The sequence below is a fragment of the Micromesistius poutassou genome, assembly GCF_964030765.1.
Source record: "Micromesistius poutassou genome assembly, chromosome: 15".
NCBI classification, from domain to species: domain Eukaryota; kingdom Metazoa; phylum Chordata; class Actinopteri; order Gadiformes; family Gadidae; genus Micromesistius; species Micromesistius poutassou.
The window spans coordinates 3703101-3722231 of record NC_140285.1 but is presented as its reverse complement, the minus strand read 5'-3'; the positions used below and the strand labels follow the sequence as shown (position 1 = coordinate 3722231).

The window sequence follows — 19131 nt, the reverse complement described above, 5'->3', positions numbered from 1 at the left end:
GCCCAAAATTGTTGTTTGGGCAAATCAAATTATAATTACTGCAACTAAAACATGCATGTGTTGAAGTTCAAACCGTTCCACCTGTTGATACTATAAGAGCTTTTCATTTAATTCTTCAGAATCAAAAAGTACCCTCTATTAATAAATGATAGCAGAGTTTATTAATGGATTTGCCGCATTGTATTCATAACTGGTAATGTCATTAAGGCTTGCTTATGGCATGCAAGGAGCTTACAAACTTTTATGACTTCATACCGGAGTATAAGATCCAAATCAGGACTTGAGTCTTGGGTAAAGCATATATTTATAAGTTGTCTGAGTCTGTTCCATTGCTTAATGTTCTTTCATTATCCGTTGATCTTCTGAACAATGTCTTTGAATTCAAGGTTGAAAATAACCTATTGTTGTAACACAAATAAATAACACCAACAGAGCTAATGAATACATACATACATAATGTATACTTATACTACTATACTTTTATACTTATAATAATAATCTTGGTTAAACTAACAAGACATTCCACATAACCTTCGATTTCAATCCTTAAATGTATTTACTTTTGAATACCTGCAATAGCAAAATTGGTGGTGAGAGGGGACTATACAATGGTTTATAATTGTCCCTGTTCAACAATTATTAATGCTAAACCTTACTTATTTTATTTTTATCGACCTGGAGATACCTATTATAAGATCCACATCAGCCGATCATTCCTCTATTGTTGAATGTTGCTGACATGTGTTGGCTCATGACAGGGCCAACAGAGGAGTGTGGAAACAAATGCTTCTACAAAACCCTGCCTATTTTTATCTGCTGGCGCAATTCAAGGTTGAGCCTTTTATTTTTTCTTCACGTGTGTGCTCCCCCACTGCCCCATCCAGCCCCATAGCTTATTATACTGTTATGGCTGAGACAATTTGGTCTTTTGCTTTTGTTTGCCATGCCATAAAGAGACTGCACTGAAAACATATCGGATAACGAGTTATAAATCCTTTGATACAGTACTTAAGTCATTTGTTAGAATATCTGTACTTTTTTCTTTTGTACTGATTTTTCAATTTCTGTTGACTTTTTTATAACTATATTCCTTTTATTTTTTATTTTACTGCAGTACATTTGCAGTGGATTCATTGTTTCTCTCTACAAAACAAAATCTGAAAATCATTGTGCACTTATCATGCAAATAAATTATCCTTGATGACTTCTGTACTTCTTTTTGTGTTGCATATGTGTGAGAAAAACTGCTGATCTCACTGACAAGTTGAGACACATCAAGCCCAAATAATATTTTGTGGTAAATCATAATGGCATGTCCACAAGCTACAGCGTAAGCAGCAGTATGAAGGCATCCTCCTCATCCACTAGTGTAGAGCTGCTTACATTTGAACCCAGACAAATTATTTTATTCTTAAAGGTGTAGTGTGTAGTAGTAGTAGTGTGATTTAGTGGGGAGGTTGCAGATTGCAAGAGACTTAATAGCACCCCACCCGTCGCTTCATAGCGACCTAGGAGAAGCTATGGTGGCCTGTAGGTTGCCAGTAGGCACCTTACAGTTAATAATGTCATAGTCTACGATGACATTATTAAGTACCACTTCAAGTACCAAAAGTGAGTCCATTAAAAAGATGTATTTAGTTATTGTCTGAGTTATATAGATATATAGACACTACATCACAAAAAATACATTAATATATACAATATATTAAAAGAGAACCAACCAATATAGAAACCCATTTTATACATCTGTTCACCCTGCATCAACAAAAAAGCGAATATCACATGTTTACAAAAAGCTAATGCTGGAGATGTTAGACAACACCCTACACATCAAATTACAATGGGAACAGGAGCTGAATTAAACAGTGGACGATGACATACAGTATGTTCTAGATGTCACAGGGGTGGTATGGAGCCTGCTGTGGAAAGAATTTGATTAGAAGGTTAAGAAGGTTAAAATTAGTTTCTTCAGGATCCTGCAGACACCCCAAGTCATTTGAAACAATTCTACCAATAAATGCTTGAATAAATGCTTGCCAGTGCCTGGCAGACTTCTGGAGGAACATAAAATGACAGATGTTGTTATATGCTCACAGGGATAAAGGCATGAATCAGGGATAAAGATAGGGCCTGGGCCTTGGGCCTGGCCTTGCCAGTGCCTGGCAGACTCCTGGAGGAACATTCTTGGAAGAATTAAACCATGTGATCTGTTTCACTGTTTGTCCCAGCGGCCTTAATGTCCGCCTGAATGGCTGTCTGTTGTGTTTGGACCACTAGATTAGTTGGACACTGCATGGGCATTTGGCACCTTCATTCGGCATGAGAATGTTGTTTGCTTTTATCTGGCGGTAAAAAAAAAGCATAAAGCGCCTCTTAATACCTGAGGGCTTGGTCTACAAAGTCCAATTACACCCGTTGTTCAGCAAAGGGAGCCACCTTGGGGAAATGGAGGCCGGGCTGCCAAATTACTGCCGTGTTTGATTATTATTATATGATGAATGAGCGAGGGGGGGGGGGGCACGCCGATGGTTTGTTCCAGAGGTCCAATGGTCGCGACCTGTGCCATTTTTTTCAGAGCCCTCCACCCCACCAGTAGGTGACTGGAGACAGGGAAGGAGGGAGCTGTAGTGGAGCCGTGTTGGTTTAGGAGAAGGAAGGGGAGGATGAACAGAGACAAGAGAAGGAGGTTAAAGAGGAGGAATAGTAAGACGCTGAGATAAGTCTTGAGGATCTGTCCTTTTATGTGTTCATTTTCATTGTTTTGGTCAACCCTTGGTATCCGTAAGTAACCTTTAGTTTACTGGTGACAGAGTTTTGTTACGTTGGTGATACTTATTTTAAGTCTAAAGAGTCCCAGTGTTGTCTTTGTTACTTTCACCATAATATTTTCTAATTTTGACATCAAAGAATTGATTAGGGTATTAACAGTTTGATGAGAAGGATCATTCTTCATAGTTTGGACTTGTGTATCATGACCCCGCTGGTTCAAATTGTTGCAGGTTTCCAATTGATGAAGTGGATAGAGAACTGGTAAATATTCACTTAGTCTGACCGAATGCCTTGCTTTCACCAGTCTAGCTCCCTCTATTCCGTTTTCCTTTGCTTTGCTATTCGTGTTTGCAGCCAACCATAGGTCAATCAAGCTTCCCATTCCTTTCTTTGAAACAATCTGCCTTACCACTATGGAAGCATATATGTAGTAAAATTCAAATGGCAATGCAATTTGCAATTTTCAATTCAAATGGTAATGCAATTTGCAATTCAATAAGTCATTACATTATGCAATTGACAATTCATTATGCAATTTAATAATGTAATTTGTAAATACGTTATTCAAAGTGTATTTTAATGTGCAAAGTGACAATGAAATCCTCAATAAAATTTACAATAGTTATAACAATAAAAATAGAATAACATTGTGTCAAATTTTTTGAGTTCCTTTATTCAAATTGAAAAGCTATAGCGTCCCCATGATTGCAATGCACTTCGCCACGCTCCGTGTGTTGCAAAATTCAAATGACATTTCAATCCGCAAAACACTTTGCAAATCGTTTTGCAAAACGTATCAGCCAATCGGGTCTGGGCGGGAACTACATCACTTCCTTGTCAGACCAGCTGATCATCCACGCACGTTGCAATTTATTTATTTATTTATCCCGCAGCAGATGCCAGACCGTCTTTTCCGCCATTTTCAGTTATAATTACGTAAACTCAGTCAAACCATAGACCTATTAAGAGTCAAATCTGGCACGATGGTAGGCATAGAAAATAAATTGCAACGTGCGTGGATGATCAGCTGGTCTGACGAGCAAGTGACGTAGTTCCCGCCCAGACGTGATTGGCTGATACGTTTTGCAAAACGATTTGCAAAGTGTTTTGCAGATTGAAATGTCATTTGAATTTTGCAACACACGGAGCGTGGCGAAGTGCATTGCAATCACGGGGACGCTATAGCTTTTCAATTTGAATAAAGGAACTCAAACAATTTGGCAAAATGTTATTCTATTTTTATTGTTATAACTTTTGCAAATTTTATTGAGGATTTCATTGTCACTTTGTGTCACGCATATTAAAATACACTTTGAATAACGTATTTACAAATTACATTATTAAATTGCATAATGAATTGTCAATTGCACAATGTAATGACTTATTGAATTGCAAATTGCAAATTGCATTGCTATTTCAATTTTACTACATATATGCTTCCATATTACCACAGCCCAAGCGCCACCCGATTGCCCTGTCTAAATTCTTAGGGTCTTCCTGCTCTCTTGTAGAGGAATTATCGTGCACATTCAACGGTATAAAATAACAGATATTGTTATGTACTCACAGGGATAAAGGCATGAATCATGGGTAAAAATAGGGCCTGGGCCTTGGGCCTGGCCTTGCCAGTGCCTGGCAGACTCCTGGAGGAACATTCTTGGAAGAATTAAACCATGTGATCTGTTTCACTGTTTGTCCCAGCGGCCTTAATGTCCGCCTGAATGGCTGTCTGTTGTGTTTGGACCACTAGATTAGTTGGACACTGCATGGGCATTTGGCACCTTCATTTGGCATGAGAATGTTGTTTGCTTTTATCCGGTGGTAGATCTAAAGCGCCTCTTAATACCTGAGGGCTTGGTCTACAAAGTCCAATTACACCCAATGTTTCAAAGGGAGCAACCTTGGGGAAATGGAGGCCGGGCTGCCAAATTACTGCCGTGTTTATTATTATATGATGATGAATGAGCAAGGGGGGGACACGCCGATGGTTTGTTCCAGAGGTCCAATGGTCACGACCTGTGCCATTATTTCAGAGCCCTCCACCCCACCAGTAGGTGACTGGAGACAGGGAAGGAGGGAGCTGTAGTGGAGCCGTGTTGGTTCAGGGGGAGAAGGAAGGGGAGGATGAACAGAGAAAAGATAAGGAGGTTAAAGAGGAGGAATAGTAAGACACTGAGATAAGTCTTGAGGATGTGTCCTTTTATGTATTCATTTTCATTGTTTTCAACCCTTGGTATCCGTAAGTAAACTTTAGTTCACTGATGACCGAGTTTTGTTACGTTGGTGATACTTATTTTAAGTCTAACGAGTCCCAGTGTTGTCCTTGTTACTTTCATCATAATATTTTCTAATTTTGACATCAAAGAATTTGCTCTTGGGATGTTGAATTCCAATTTTCTGCATTTCTGCATGTGCCTTTTTTGGCAAAGCTATGGTGGATGCCTCTACTTATTTTTTTCCCCACCTCTTTATGACAAGTGCTATTCACCGCTTTGCTGTGCTTTACTCCTGAGTGACTTATCATGCAGCTGCACCGATCACTTAGACTCTGGGTCTCGCGTTCCAACAGGTTGACTGGTAGGAGGTTTTGTAAATGAGACAATGTTTCTCGTCTCATCCAGTGTCGCTAGTGAAACTCATCTTTACCAGTCATGATACTTTTTTTTTCTGTAGTAATGCATTGTATTTGGGGTTGTGGGGATAGGTATATGTTTTTTCCCAATATATTAAGGGACGACTGAATGGTCTCTTGATCAGTAATACATAAGTAGTTTGGATAACCAGAGGCCATTTAATGATCAAAAGGTTAACAAGTGATGAAGAATAACTTCTTTTTAGGAACCTTCGGTCAGCAAAATATTTGATTTAATTTTAGAGCATGATCATGTGAAGATACAGGCAGCAAAGTTACCAAGAAATTATTCCATGAGATAATTGGTGTACATGATTCTTATGGGAAACTTTCACATCGTTGGCAGTTAATATAAAGGAAAAAAAGGTGAGGGGCAGTGACCATCGTGGAGAGTTTAGGAGTGGCCATGGCTGAAGTCAGCCATGGCGGGAGAGACCAAGTTAAATTGCAATACACTATGGGTGCAGTGGACATGTCTGCAAGAAAGTTCTCTGTGGCAACAGTGGCAATGCAAATGCTAATACTATCTAGGGCAGGGTTCCCCAATTAGTTTTGCCAGAGGGCCAAATTTGGTCAAGCATGCCACGCCAAGGGCCGAGATATCGTTGAAAAAATTTAATTAGCCATTTTTATGTGCACATTTTGCTTTAATTATCATTACTATAATTATTAGTAGTAGTTGAAAATACCCTGTGTTAGGAGTCACACAATAATGCTCTGATTAATTGTGATTGATTCATTTATTAAAATGCCGCCTGAACATCAGCAAACAAAAAGTCCAGCAAACAAACACGCAGTGCAGCAGCCCCTTTTTGTTTTTTACATGTGAATGCCACTGGGTCAGCGCGGGCCGGACATTTGGCTCCTGCTGGCCGGATCTGGCCCGCGGGCCACTAATTGGGGTTCACTGATCTAGGGGAATGGATAGAAATTATCTAAATAATTATATAAACATATATAGTTGTATTGATATTTCCACGACAACAAGTAGAGAAATTCCTCTCAAATCCCAATTACCTTTGCTTCATTGTTAGCTTTAAGATGGGTCAATTCTCCACCTCTTTGATGAGGATCATGTATTGTATTGTATTTATTGTATATATGACTCATTGCTGTGTGTCATAGTGGCTTCCTTCTGGTCAGCTGAGCCATAGTATTCATTATGTCTGGAGCTCCACAAGCTCTGCTAAAGAACCGATGTGCTGATTTAACGTAAGGGACTATTTTCTACACTCTTTAGTATCAAGTGAAGTGTGGACAGTGTATTGCTTTGTAGATCAACAGTGACTTTATCCAAAATCGTTTACAAGGATTAAAAAAGACAAAGAACGCAAAAGGATCATGAACAAGCTTTTTATTATTATTCGTAACCATAGTCATATTTTATGACTGTGATTTCTGAATAAGCTTATAATGAGTTATTCCGCCTCCTTTGCCTGTGAAAAGGAAAAATAATAAGTTAGATGAACAGATGTTCAAGAGTGAATGTTTTGGTCATGAAGAAGTAGCAGTGAGGCGGTTACCTTGCCAGTATCACGGCTCTTAGCCCTCAGCTTGTTGACTTGAGTCTCAGCGATGTCAGCCCGCTCCTCAGCCTCCTCCAGCTCATGCTGAACCTTCCTGCACTTGGACAGGTAGGAGTTGGCCTGCTCCTCCTGTTGGGCCGTTCAAATTGTGTTAGGTTTCAATGGGATCCACTGAAAGTGAGGTCACAACTGTATTCATGATGTCAAGGTTAGGGTTGGCTTACCGCTTCCTCAGACTGCCTCTTGTAGGCCTTCACCTTCTGCTGGAGCTTGTCAACCAGATCCTGGAGCCTGCAGCCATTCTTCTTGTCCTCATCAGTCTAAAGTTGTGGGCAAGGAAAAAGGTGTAGAAGGCCACTTTAAAAGGTGGAGACTCAAATCTTTTCAAAATAAATGTTTTCAGAATAAAAGCCATAAGTAATATTTATGTGGCATACCTGGTATGTGAGTTCCTTCACCCTCCTCTCATACTTGCGGACACCCTTAATAGCATCTGCCCCACGTCTCTGTTCAGCTTCAACCTCTGTCTCCAGCTCGCGCACCTTTGGGAAATCAAGCAATTAAACTCAGTTCCTGATGGTCTGGAAGTACACATAGATCTGTTTGATATTCTCTTACCCGGGACTCCAGTTTCTGGAGCTGCTTCTTGCCACCCTTCATGGCCAGGTTCTCAGCCTCATCCAGGCGGTGCTGCAGGTCCTTCACTGTGACCTCCAGGTTCTTCTTCATCCTCTCCAGGTGAGAGCTAGTATCCTGCTCTTTCTTCAGCTCCTCAGCCATCATGGCAGCCTGAGATCATAATCAAATTGTGAATCAGGAACATCTTTAATTAACCAATGATCTTTCAAACCCACGACATTGGATAATGGAATGACCTACATCAGTGATGGCCTTCTTGGCCTTCTCCTCAGCATTCCTGGCTTCCTGTACAATGTCATCCACCTCGCCCTGGACTTGGACCAGGTCAGTCTCAAGCTTCTTCTTTGTGTTCAAAAGGCTTGTGTTCTACAATGTAAATAAATACATTTAGCTTGGTTATGCGTTCATCCATGCATTCCTAATCATGATTCCTTTTTCAATCAGTCTCGCATATGTCCTCCAATCTGAATTAACCTGGGAGTGCAGCAGTCCAACACGCTCGCTGGCATCCACCAGCTCCGTCTCGGCAACTTTGCGGCCTCTCTCTGTCTGTTCCAGAGCTGCCCTCAGCTCATCAAGCTCAGCCATCATGAGGCCGTTCCTACGCTCCACCATGGCAGCTTGCTCCTTCAGGTCATCCCCAAGTCGAATGGCATCATCAAGGTGCAGTTGGGAATCCTGAAATGATCAGCAGGAGGACATTGTGATTAATATCACATGCTAAACAAATGTTTTGATTGGTGGAATATAAACATCGGTCTAAACAGTGGACTGGAGTCCTATACCTTGAGTTGTCCCTGCACATTCCTCAGCTGCTTCTGGGCCTCGGCAGCCTGGCGGTTGGCATGGCTTAGCTGGATCTCCATCTCGTTCAGGTCTCCCTCCATCTTCTTCTTGATTCTCATGGCATCATTCCTGCTCCTGACCTCAGTGTCCAGAGTAGTCTGCATGGAGTCCATTAGCCTCTGGCTGTTCCTCTTGACCTGCTCCATCTCCTCATCCTTCTCGGCTATCTTCCGGTCGACCTCGCCCTTAACCTGGTTGAGCTCCAGTTGGACACGCAGAATCTTGGACTCTTCATGCTCCAGAGTTCCCTATAAATATAGTATTGACTGTTAAATGAAATGTTGGCCATATTTTTATCTACAATTTTAGAGGAATATATATTAAGAAAAACACGATTTTTCAGATTAGATCACCTCAGCTTCCTCAAGGGCTGTTTGGATCTCAATCTTCTCGGTTTCCACCTGCTTCTTAGACTTCTCCAGCTCATGGATGCTCTTACCAGTCTCACCAAGTTGTTCGGTAATGTCAGAGATCTCCTCTGCAGGAGGTAGAATATGTGTATTTTTAAGGAAGATATACATAGTGCTATATGTTCATATCCAGCATCCACCAAATTTGTGGATATGGGTTAAAGGATATGTGGTGTTCATTGGAGAACTTACGCTGCAGGTTCTTGTTCTCACGCTTCAGTGTCTCCAGATGATCCAGAGATTCCTCATAGGAGTTCTTAATCTTGAAAAGCTCAGTGCTGAGAGAACGAGTCTCTTTCAGGGATCCCTCAAGCTCTGCCTGTCCCTCCTCATACTTCTGCTTCCACTCTGCCAGAACCTGAATAACATAATACATAATCTCATAGATCTGACCCTCTAACATGATGCTTTGTTGACATTGTAAAACCCCAAAGAGAGAACAGTATTACCTTGTCAAAGTTCCTCTGCTTCTTGTCAAGGTTGGCAGCCAGTCCGTTAGCCCGCTCCACATCAACCATGAGGTCCTCCACCTCACCCAGGAGCCTCTGCTTGGTCTTCTCCAGAGAGGCACACTTGGAGTTGGTAGCCTCAATCTGCTCCTCAGCGTCCTGAAGGCGCTGGGCCAGCTTTTTCCTTTCATATTAATATTAACAATAATGGTTGAGGAACTGAATTGTAGTTTGTGAGATGAAACCACAATAAACCAGTCAATTTGACTCACTTGGCCTCCTCAAGCTCCTCAGTGCGCTGGATAGCATCAGTTTCATACTTGCTCCTCCACTGAGCCACCTCACTGTTGGCCTTGGACATCCCACGCTGCAGCTCAGCCTTGGCCTCCTGCTCCTCCTCAAACTGCTCCCTCAGGAGGTCACAGTCGTGGCGGGCAGATTGCACACCATGAGCAAGAGCATTCTTGGCCTACAAGAGAGGAATTTAAAATCAGCAATTAGGGACACATATTTTCACAACTGCAAATTAATAAATCTATTTATCTATCTATCTATTTGAAATTGCTTTGAAAAGGCCTACCTTAACCTCCTCCTCAACATGTCTCTTCAGCTCCTCCAACTGCTGTGTGAAGGCCTGCTTGCCTCTGGTCAGCTGGGACACAAGGGCTTCTTTCTCCTCAAGCTGACGACCAAACTCACCTGTTTAGGAGAAGATTGGAATGGGTTTTTACATATGATGTTGAATATGTAGTGCAACTAAATCAATTAATCTGGGATCAAGAAAGCCATCTGTATCTGTCAACAGATTCAGCCATAAGAGTAGAAGGTGAATGAACTCACCATTCTCAGTGAGCAGCCTCGCCCTCTGAGCACTGGCATCATTCATCTGGCGGACGTTCTCGTCATTCTTAGACTTGAGCTCACTGAGCTGGTCCTCCAGAGTACGACACATCTTCTCAAGGTTACCCTGGTCATTGGCATTTATTTAGGTGAGTATGTGTAAACAACATGACTTTTATTCAGTTTTACAATGTATGCATTAACGAGTTTACCTTCGACTTGGCAACAGCTTCCATGTTGCTGGAGAGGTCGTCGATCTCCATCTTGAATTCGCTCTTCTCCTTCTCCAGCTTCTGTTTGACGCGCTGGAGGTTGTCGATCTGCTCTCCCAGCTCTGCGACACTGTCCGCCTGCTTCTTGCGCAGAGCAGCGGCAGTGGCTTCATGCTGCAGGGTGGACTCCTCCAGGTCACGACGCAGCTTCTGGAACTCAGCCTCGCGCTTCTTGTTCATCTCAATCTGAGCAGAAGTGGCTCCCCCGGCCTCCTCGAGCCTCTCACTGATCTCCTCAAGTTCCCTGGAGAGGTCAGCTCTCTGCTTCTCAACCTTGGCACGAGCGGCACGCTCAGCCTCAATCTCTTCCTCAAGCTCCTCAATGCGGGCCTAGTAATGAGGGATGGAGATGAGTGAATTATTACTGAAAAACACATTTTCATATCGGAAATGATCTCAACACCACAGACTCACCTGAAGCTCCTTAATTTTCTTCTGAAGCTGAGTGCCCAGGGACTGCTCATCTTCAATCTTGCTCAGAAGTTGGCTGGTCTCAAAGTCCTTCCTTGGAGATTCACAGGGAAGTTATTTGATGAATGATGAAAATGAAACACAACTCCCAAATTGCATTGTTAGTATTCTGAGCCATATTATGAATCATTGCAATGTATATTTACTTCTTGATCTTTTCATCAGACTGCTGCTTATCATTCTCAAGATCCATGATGGATTCCTGAGCCAGCTTCAGATCACCCTCAAGCTTTCGCTTGGCTCTCTCAAGGTCCATACGAAGCTTCTTCTCTTGCTCCAGAGAACCTTCAAGCTTCATATTTCAACATTTGCTTGTTATTATGCAAGGTATATAACTCAATACATTCATATGAATTGCATATTGTCAAATAAACGTACATCATCCACTTGCTGTTCCAGCTTGGTTTTGGCCTTGGTCAGAGTGTTGACTTTGTCTTCCTCTGCCTGCAGGTCATCAAGGGTCTGCTGGTGTGCTTCTTGGAGGGCTTTCTTCTCTTTTGACAGCTTGGCCACATTCTCATCCATAGAGGCCATCTCCTCAGTCAGGTTCTTCACCTAATATGCAGAACATAACAAAAGGTGTAAGCATACAATGGTTCAAAATCTTCATCCTCAGGTCGATTCTATCTTTACAAACCTTGTTCTCAGTGGCGTGTTTCTCCTTCTCCACTTTGGCCAAGGTAAGCTCCAGATCATCAATGTCCTTCTTGAGCTCAGAGCATTCATCCTCCAGCTTCCTCTTCTTAGCAGTCAGCTCAGCATTCATCTCCTCCTCGTCCTCCAGTCTCTCAGTTGTCTCCTTGAGTTTGGCCTCGAGCTGGATCTTGTTCTTGATAAGTCCCTCACATCTTTCCTCAGCATCTGACAGGTTATCTCCTTCCTGTTTCACAATACAAAACACATGAAAGTTTCATGAAGATTTCCATGGATTCTACCAATCATTTTGTGGTGAACGTATCAACATCTATCACACGTACAGATGCCACTTGCAGCAGCAGATCATTTTTCTCTTGCAGAAGAGAGACCATCTTCTCCTCCAGTTCCTTCTTCTTTGCCAGGGCAGTGGACAGGTCTGTCTTCATCTTATCGTAGTTCTCCTTCATCTGAGAAAGCTCCTTCTCAGTCTCAGCACTCTTCAGAAGAGGCTTGATCTTGTAGTACACCTTCATCCACGGCCAGGTTTTGACGTTCATGAATGAACGGATGTTGTACTGAATAGTGTAGACAGCTTCCCTATGGTTTATAAAACAAAAGGTTTGTCAAAATTAACCACACTATCATTCATTGTTTAAAGATTATCGCTAGTATATGGCACACAACAGGATAATGTAGATCTTCAACTTGCCTCCTCTCCATCATCTTCTTAAACTCCGTCCTCATAAGAAATCCCCGGCAGAGAGCCTGAGTCAATCCAACCAGGATTGCCAGCTTCTCATCTCGCATCTCCTCAAGAAGACCGAGCAAACCGGCCTTGAAGAACACCTTGGAAGGAGATGGCAAATGGTCATACATTCTGGTTTTGCCTGGAATCTCCTCAATATATCTAGTTCAGAAGAGTGGTTGGTGTTTACCTTGGTGTGGCCAAATTTGTACTCATCATGATTCACGTCAATTGAGCCAAGCAGCTTCTCAGAAGCCTTCTTGTTGTCAATAAACTGTCCCTCAGGGATGACGCTGGCATTCAGTACTTTGTACCTTAGATGAGAGGGGTCATGGTGATATTTGTTATTATATTCTCACAATGTGGATTTTCGAATCCCATAGTAGCATATGATGGTTCATTAATGGTTACCTCTGCTTGAAGTCAGCATAGAGGATTCTGCTGGGGAAGCCCTTTCTGCAGATTCTGATACCTTCCAGTACACCGTTACACCTCAGCTGGTGGATAACCAGGAAGTTCTCCATAAGACCTGTTAATAGGTATTTGCACATAATTAATAATATCGTTAAATAATTCATGACTCATAGGCTTTTTCACCAAACCTTTACACACTGCTACTAGTGTAATTGTACCTGGAGTCTTTGACTCATTTGGAATCAGGCAACGCACAAAGTGAGGATGGGTGCTCCTCAAGTTGGTCATCAGCTTGCCCAGATTCTCCTGTAGATACAAGAAGTTTGGTGCAAAAACATAATGGCAATGACATCTATAATGACATAAATGATATCTTCATGAAATGGCATTAGATCTGGTTGAGGAAAAACTAAAATATTACCCTGAACTGTGAAGACACGGTTTGCATGGAACCGCCCTTCTTCTTGGCTCCCTTCTTTGAACCGCCAGTCTCTGTAATTTAAAATAAAGATTTTTGTATGATTAGTTTTAAAATGACAAAGGTTCCTGTACATAATACTCGAAAATAACAACCTATTCCATATTTCAAGTGCTATTGTACCTTCTATTACTGGGGGATACAGGACAGGCAGGAGTTTAACTGAAGACTTCTGGTAGAGTTGAACCACAGAGTCATTCAGGGGGTCCTTGTTCTTGTCCAGCCAGCCGTTGATGTTGTAGTCCACTGTTCCAGCGTAGTGCACCAGGGAGAAGTGGGCCTCAGCCTTGCCTTTGGCAGGCTTGGGCTTCTCAAATGCTTTGGTTTTACCAAGATGCTGGTCGTACAGCTTGGCCTTGAAGGTCACATCTGAAGCCTTGGGGAACATGCACTCCTCTTCGAGGATGGAGAAGATGCCCATTGGCTGAGTAGAAGAAAACACACCAAGTGTTATGGTGAGGTCTGTTTGGAACACACCATGTTTGGTGGTATTATCTCAGAACATTATTGTGTACCTTCTCAATAAGCTCAATGCAGGCAGCCAAGTCCATGCCGAAGTCAATGAATTCCCAGATGATACCCTCCTTCTTGTACTCCTCTTGCTCCAAGACGAACATGTGGTGATTGAAGAACTGTTGCAGTTTCTCATTGGTGAAGTTGATGCACAGCTGCTCCATGCTGTTGAACTATTAGTTTGAAAGAAGTTTAATCTCAGATAAATGAGAAGTTGAAATCAAGAAATGTTTGAAATAAAAATGAGTTGATGATCAGCTCACATTAAATATCTCAAAACCAGCGATATCCAGCACTCCAATAAAGTACTGTCTGGGTTGCTTGGTGTCCAGCATCTCGTTGATGCGGATGACCATCCACAAGAACATCTTCTCATAGGTAGACTTGGCCAGGGCACTCACTGAGTTGTTGACCTTTGGAAATGCGGGACATTTTTACATGAAATATTGTCTTTGCTTGTATTATTATGTATGCAAATGATGTCACCAATTGCACTCCTAAACATCCCTGGAGGTTTTTTCTTGCCCTATGGGGGGCTAGGGTTAGGGGAGTGTCATAAATATATGGCCTGTTAAGCTCTTTGAGACTGTAAATGTGATTAAGGGCACAAATAAAATTGATTGAAACAAACAAAATGTAATGACCTGAGCTTGGATTTCCTGATAAAGGTAATCTAACGGAATCAGACTTGACTATGCAGTGAAAATGAGATGTAAACAAATTCTTTATATCTTTTCGATGAATCAAGCCTTGTTATCTTGGTTACCTGAGGTACAGTCTGACCCTTGGTGACATACTCGTTGCCGACCTTCACTCTGGGGTAGCAGAGAGCCTTCAGCATATCAGCTGAGTTCAGGCCCAGCAGGTAGCCGATTTTGTCAGCCTCTGTGAAAGCAACATGGACTATATTTACGTCACAGTTTACATGCTACTGTCACATCTCATACAACATTGGACAATTATGTGCAATCTTTTCATCTAAATCAATCCAAAGTCCAGCACTATTTTAGAGGAAAGGTACTCGCCCTCATTGCCGTCTGGCTCAGCCTGCTCCTCACGCTGCTTCTGCTTGAACTTCATGTTACCGTGGTGAAGCACTGCACCAGTGAGCTTGTAGATGGCCATCTTCTCTTCATTACTGAAGCCCAGAATGTCAATAGCAGTCTGTATTTAGAAGAAAACATTTTCCATTTTAGTCATGAAGACGTGTTATTGCAGAGCAACTACTGAAGCATTTTTGGACAGAGATGCAAGTGTAGTGGAAGTCAAGCTCACATCAGTAGCATCCAGCTCCTCTTTGTCGTCGATGCTGGCCACAGTGATCTGACCCTGACTGCACATGGGGAAGTCGTAGGGGTTGCTGGTGATGAGCGTCATTTCTGGAGATCAAAACAAGTATCATGTAATACATCTTGCTTTACAACAGACAGTTCCTGAGTTGAAGTACCAATAACAGTCTCATTCACTGCTATAGGCTCTCTTGAAGGGCAAGCATTGTGTTACAAGGCTCATGAGCATCCATCTTACCAATGATCTCAGGCTTGTGGTTGGTCATCATCTGGTAGAAGATGTGGTAGCCTCTCTCATCTGGCAGCTGGAATGTCACTCTAGACTTCTCCAGCAGATCTATAACAATACATCATTAATGAAAAACGATTTATCCAGGTGTTGAAATATATTCACCGTCTGAGATGGATACTTACATGTCTCAATATCAGCACTAGCCAGTTTGCCACTAGTATTGAAATGGATCCTGATGAATTTACCCTGTTTGGATAAACTTTGGTTATACTCCTTCCTAATGATCAATCAAGTGCCTAAAGATGTACAGGCTGAAGTGCTCCATACTTACAAAGCGAGAGGAGTTGTCATTCCTCACGGTCTTGGCATTACCGTAGGCCTCCAGCAGGGGGTTGGCAGCAATGATCTGGTCCTCTAGAGATCCCTGTAGTTACACATGGAGAGAAAATGAGAGGAGCAATGCAACAAGTCCAGAGTGAACTATTGCCCTGTTAACCAGTGATTTCGTACCCCCATTTTGTTTTCCTTCTTCTTCTCTCCACCACCACTAACTGAGATAGTGGCAAAGTACTGGATGACACGCTTGGTGTTCACAGTCTTTCCAGCACCGGATTCTCCACTGGGTATAGAAACATGTATTAAATAGAAAGTACTCAACTGTATCTTTTAAATACTGTACATCGGGTTCAATCAAAGCAGAACTTACGTGATCAAGACAGACTGATTCTCTCTATCTGTTGTAGAAAAATATTACAGGTTAGACACGGAGATCTGTAGGACAGTGTGTTGATTTGTATTATCATTGTGAAGTTAGACATACCGGTAGCCATGAACTGGTAGGCATTGTCAGAGACAGAGAAGATGTGGGGTGGAGCCTCCATACGCTTCTTTCCTCTGTAGGCAGCTACGACATCTGAGTCGTACACTGGGAGCCACTTGTAGGGGTTTACAGTGGCACAGAACAGCCCAGAGTAGGTCTGAAGGGAATAACATGGCTATGAACACCTGAACCTTTCTGTCAGTCCTTCTTATGAGTATGCTGCATTTTACTGAGCAGGCAGGCTATCTTACGTAGATCATCCATGCTGCATAACGCTCTTTGAGGTTATACAACACAGAGGCTTCATTGAGATAGGTCATCATGGCCATGTCCTCAATCTTGTCATACTTGGGAGGATTCATCTGTGTGACATCATCCTCCTTGACTGTCCTCTCCTAAAATATGGAAAGAAAGGGATTGAGTCATTTTATATCTTGAAATGGTCACACCTAACTCAATGATATGAATGGCGGTGTACCTCCTCAGTGCCTTCCATCAGTTTCACTGTGAGCTTGCCCCCGTCCCTCTTGGTGATCACACACTTGAGGTACATTTCCTTCACGTCAGCCACATAACCAGAGTTCTTGGAGTCAAAGGGCTTGCTTTGGGCCTCTATCCTCTCCTTCTCCGGCTTACGGAGGTAAATGGCTGCCTTGCCGTAAACGGCCATCTCCGCGTCCGTGCTCATGGTGGCTGCTTACTGGACGGAGATACTGAGTTAGTCGTCCATGTTGAATTACAACCGTATATTATTAACATTATAACCTGTGACATCACAGTTTAAAATCTGAAATTTCTTTCATATAAAATAAATCGTATAAAAGCTCACCTGTTCCTTCCCAGTCACAGAGGAAATTTTAAAGACGAGATCCTGTTGAAGAATATTCATGTTCACATTCAATATACATGTTATATATGTTGAGCTTTAGTTTTGCACTAAGATGTTAATTTAATTTAGTTTTACATATACAAGTGAATAACATTTCATGTAGTTTGACATTAAATTAAAATTCTAGTATCATTATAATCTGAGGATTTTATTCTTAGTAAATAAAGCCTATTATAAGCATGTCTCTTATTGAATAATATAATATCGCAGAATAACATATTTATCTTTTTAATATTATCAGTAGTAGTTATAGTAGTAGTAGTTGTATTGCCAGTAGTAGTACTATAGTAGTATTAGGAGTAATATCAGAAGTATTATATTAGAAGTAGTAGTCGTCGTTGTAGAAGTAGTAGTAGTAGTAATATTAATAGTAGGTGCAGTAGTAGTAGTAGCATTAGCAGAAGCAGTAGTAGTTGTAGCAGTAATAGTAGTAGTAGTTGTAGTTGTAGTAGTAGCAGTAGTAGTATTAGCAGCAGTAATACTATAGTAAAAGTACTAGTAGTAAACGTAGTGGTAGTAATGGTAGTAGTATTAGTAACAGTATAAGTAGTAGTAGCATTATCAGAATCTGCTTTCCATTACTCAGCTTTACACGTCATAATTTACAGCACTTCAAAAGCAAGTCCAGCAAGTCTATTAGTCCTTGTAAATATGTAATTCATGTAATACTACAATAAATCCCTTAAGCATTAGCATTAACATCATCACAGAGCCACATATGTGGCAAGAGGCCGAAAGCATTTTAAAATGGCCCTACTTTCCATTCCCTGGCAGCTGCAACCTGCGCCGGACTTACCCTGAGATGTAGCCTCTAAATCTTCCCTGCATCTCCTCATCTCCCTGAAGATGTCTTTTATAGTTGAGATTCTGCAGCGAGGCACAATCCCAATAAGGCCATGGCTTCAATGGGCTCAGTTACATTTGAATATGTATTTGGCATTTGAGTGGCACTTATCCTTGGGATGCTTCGAAATGTATGGTGAGTGTAGGTCAAATAGAGGTTGAATATTGAAAAGAGAACATGAACAATGTAATATTTATTGAAATATTGCTTAATTGAAAATTGTGAATGTTTTTAAAATTAACTTAATTTAATTTTGTATCATGAAGGTCAGCCCAAAATTGTTGTTTGGGCAAATCAAATTATAATTACTGCAACTAAAATATGCATGTGTTGAAGTAAAAGTTAAAACCGTTCCACCTGTCGATACTATTAGTGCTTTTCATTTAATTCTTCAGAATCAAAAAGTACCCTCTATTAATAAATGATAGCAGAGTTTATTAATGGATTTGCAGCATTGTATTCATAACTGGCAATGTCATTAAGGCTTGCTTATGGCATGCAAGGAGCTTACAAAATTTTATGACTTCATACCGGAGTATAAGATCCAATGAGGACTTGAGTCTTGGGTAAAGCATATATTTATAAGTTGTCTGAGTCTGTTCCATTGCTTAATGTTCTTTCATTATCCGTTGATCTTCTGAACAATGTCTTTGAATTCAAGGTTGAAAATAACCTATTGTTGTAACACAAATAAATAACACCAACAGAGCCGATGAATACATACATACATAATGTATACTTATACTTATACTACTATACTTTTATACTTATAATAATAATCTTGGTTAAACTAACACAAGACATTCCACATAACCTTCGATTTCAATCCTTAAATGTATTTACTTTTGAATACCTGCAATAGCAAAATTGGTGGTGAGAGGGGACTATACAATGGTTTATAATTGTCCCTGTTCAACAATTATTAATGCTAAACCTTACTTATTTTATTTTTATCGACCTGGAGATACCTATTATAAGATCCACATCAGCCGTTCATTCCTCTATTGTTGAATGTTGCTGACATGTGTTGGCTCATGACAGGGCCAACCCTATTTTTATCTGCTGGCTCAATTCAAGGTTGAGCCTTTTATTTTTTCTTCACGTGTGTGCTCCCCCACTGCCCCATCCAGCCCCATAGCTTATTATACTGTTAGGGCTGAGACAGTTGGTACAATTTGGTCTTTTGCTTTTGTTTGTCATGTCATAAAGAGACTGCACTGAAAACATATCGGATAATGAGGTATAAATCCTTTGATACAGTACTTAAGTCATTTGTTAGAATATCTGTACTTTTTTCTTTTGTACTGATTTTTTTAAATTTCTGTTGACTTTCAATTTTTTATAACTATATTCCTTTTATTTTTCATTTTACTGCAGTACATTTGCAGTGGATTCATTGTTTCTCACTACAAAACAA

General features: G+C 41.2%; 1 protein-coding gene across 1 annotated transcript; it reads right to left on the bottom strand.

The window, feature by feature from the left end:
* Positions 1-6781: 6781 nt before the first annotated feature.
* Positions 6782-17692, bottom strand: LOC311359718 (myosin heavy chain, fast skeletal muscle-like). The gene is made up of 41 exons (XM_084479770.1): positions 17667-17692; positions 16811-16852; positions 16460-16681; positions 16233-16376; positions 15982-16138; positions 15868-15895; positions 15672-15780; positions 15493-15585; positions 15344-15407; positions 15168-15266; positions 14916-15019; positions 14666-14804; positions 14407-14525; positions 13904-14053; positions 13643-13813; positions 13251-13551; positions 13071-13141; positions 12868-12955; positions 12647-12764; positions 12426-12549; positions 12200-12336; positions 11832-12087; positions 11492-11734; positions 11233-11409; positions 11001-11146; positions 10798-10888; positions 10324-10713; positions 10112-10238; positions 9852-9970; positions 9544-9740; positions 9272-9455; positions 9015-9180; positions 8766-8890; positions 8352-8660; positions 8041-8244; positions 7807-7932; positions 7546-7716; positions 7365-7469; positions 7152-7247; positions 6925-7056; positions 6782-6837 (listed from the first exon to the last, which is right to left on the bottom strand). Exons 3-41 carry the CDS (start codon positions 16667-16669, stop codon positions 6820-6822), a joined length of 5808 nt encoding a protein of 1935 aa, XP_084335896.1. The 5' UTR covers positions 16670-16681; positions 16811-16852; positions 17667-17692; the 3' UTR covers positions 6782-6819.
* Between the last annotated feature and the right edge of the window lie 1439 nt (positions 17693-19131).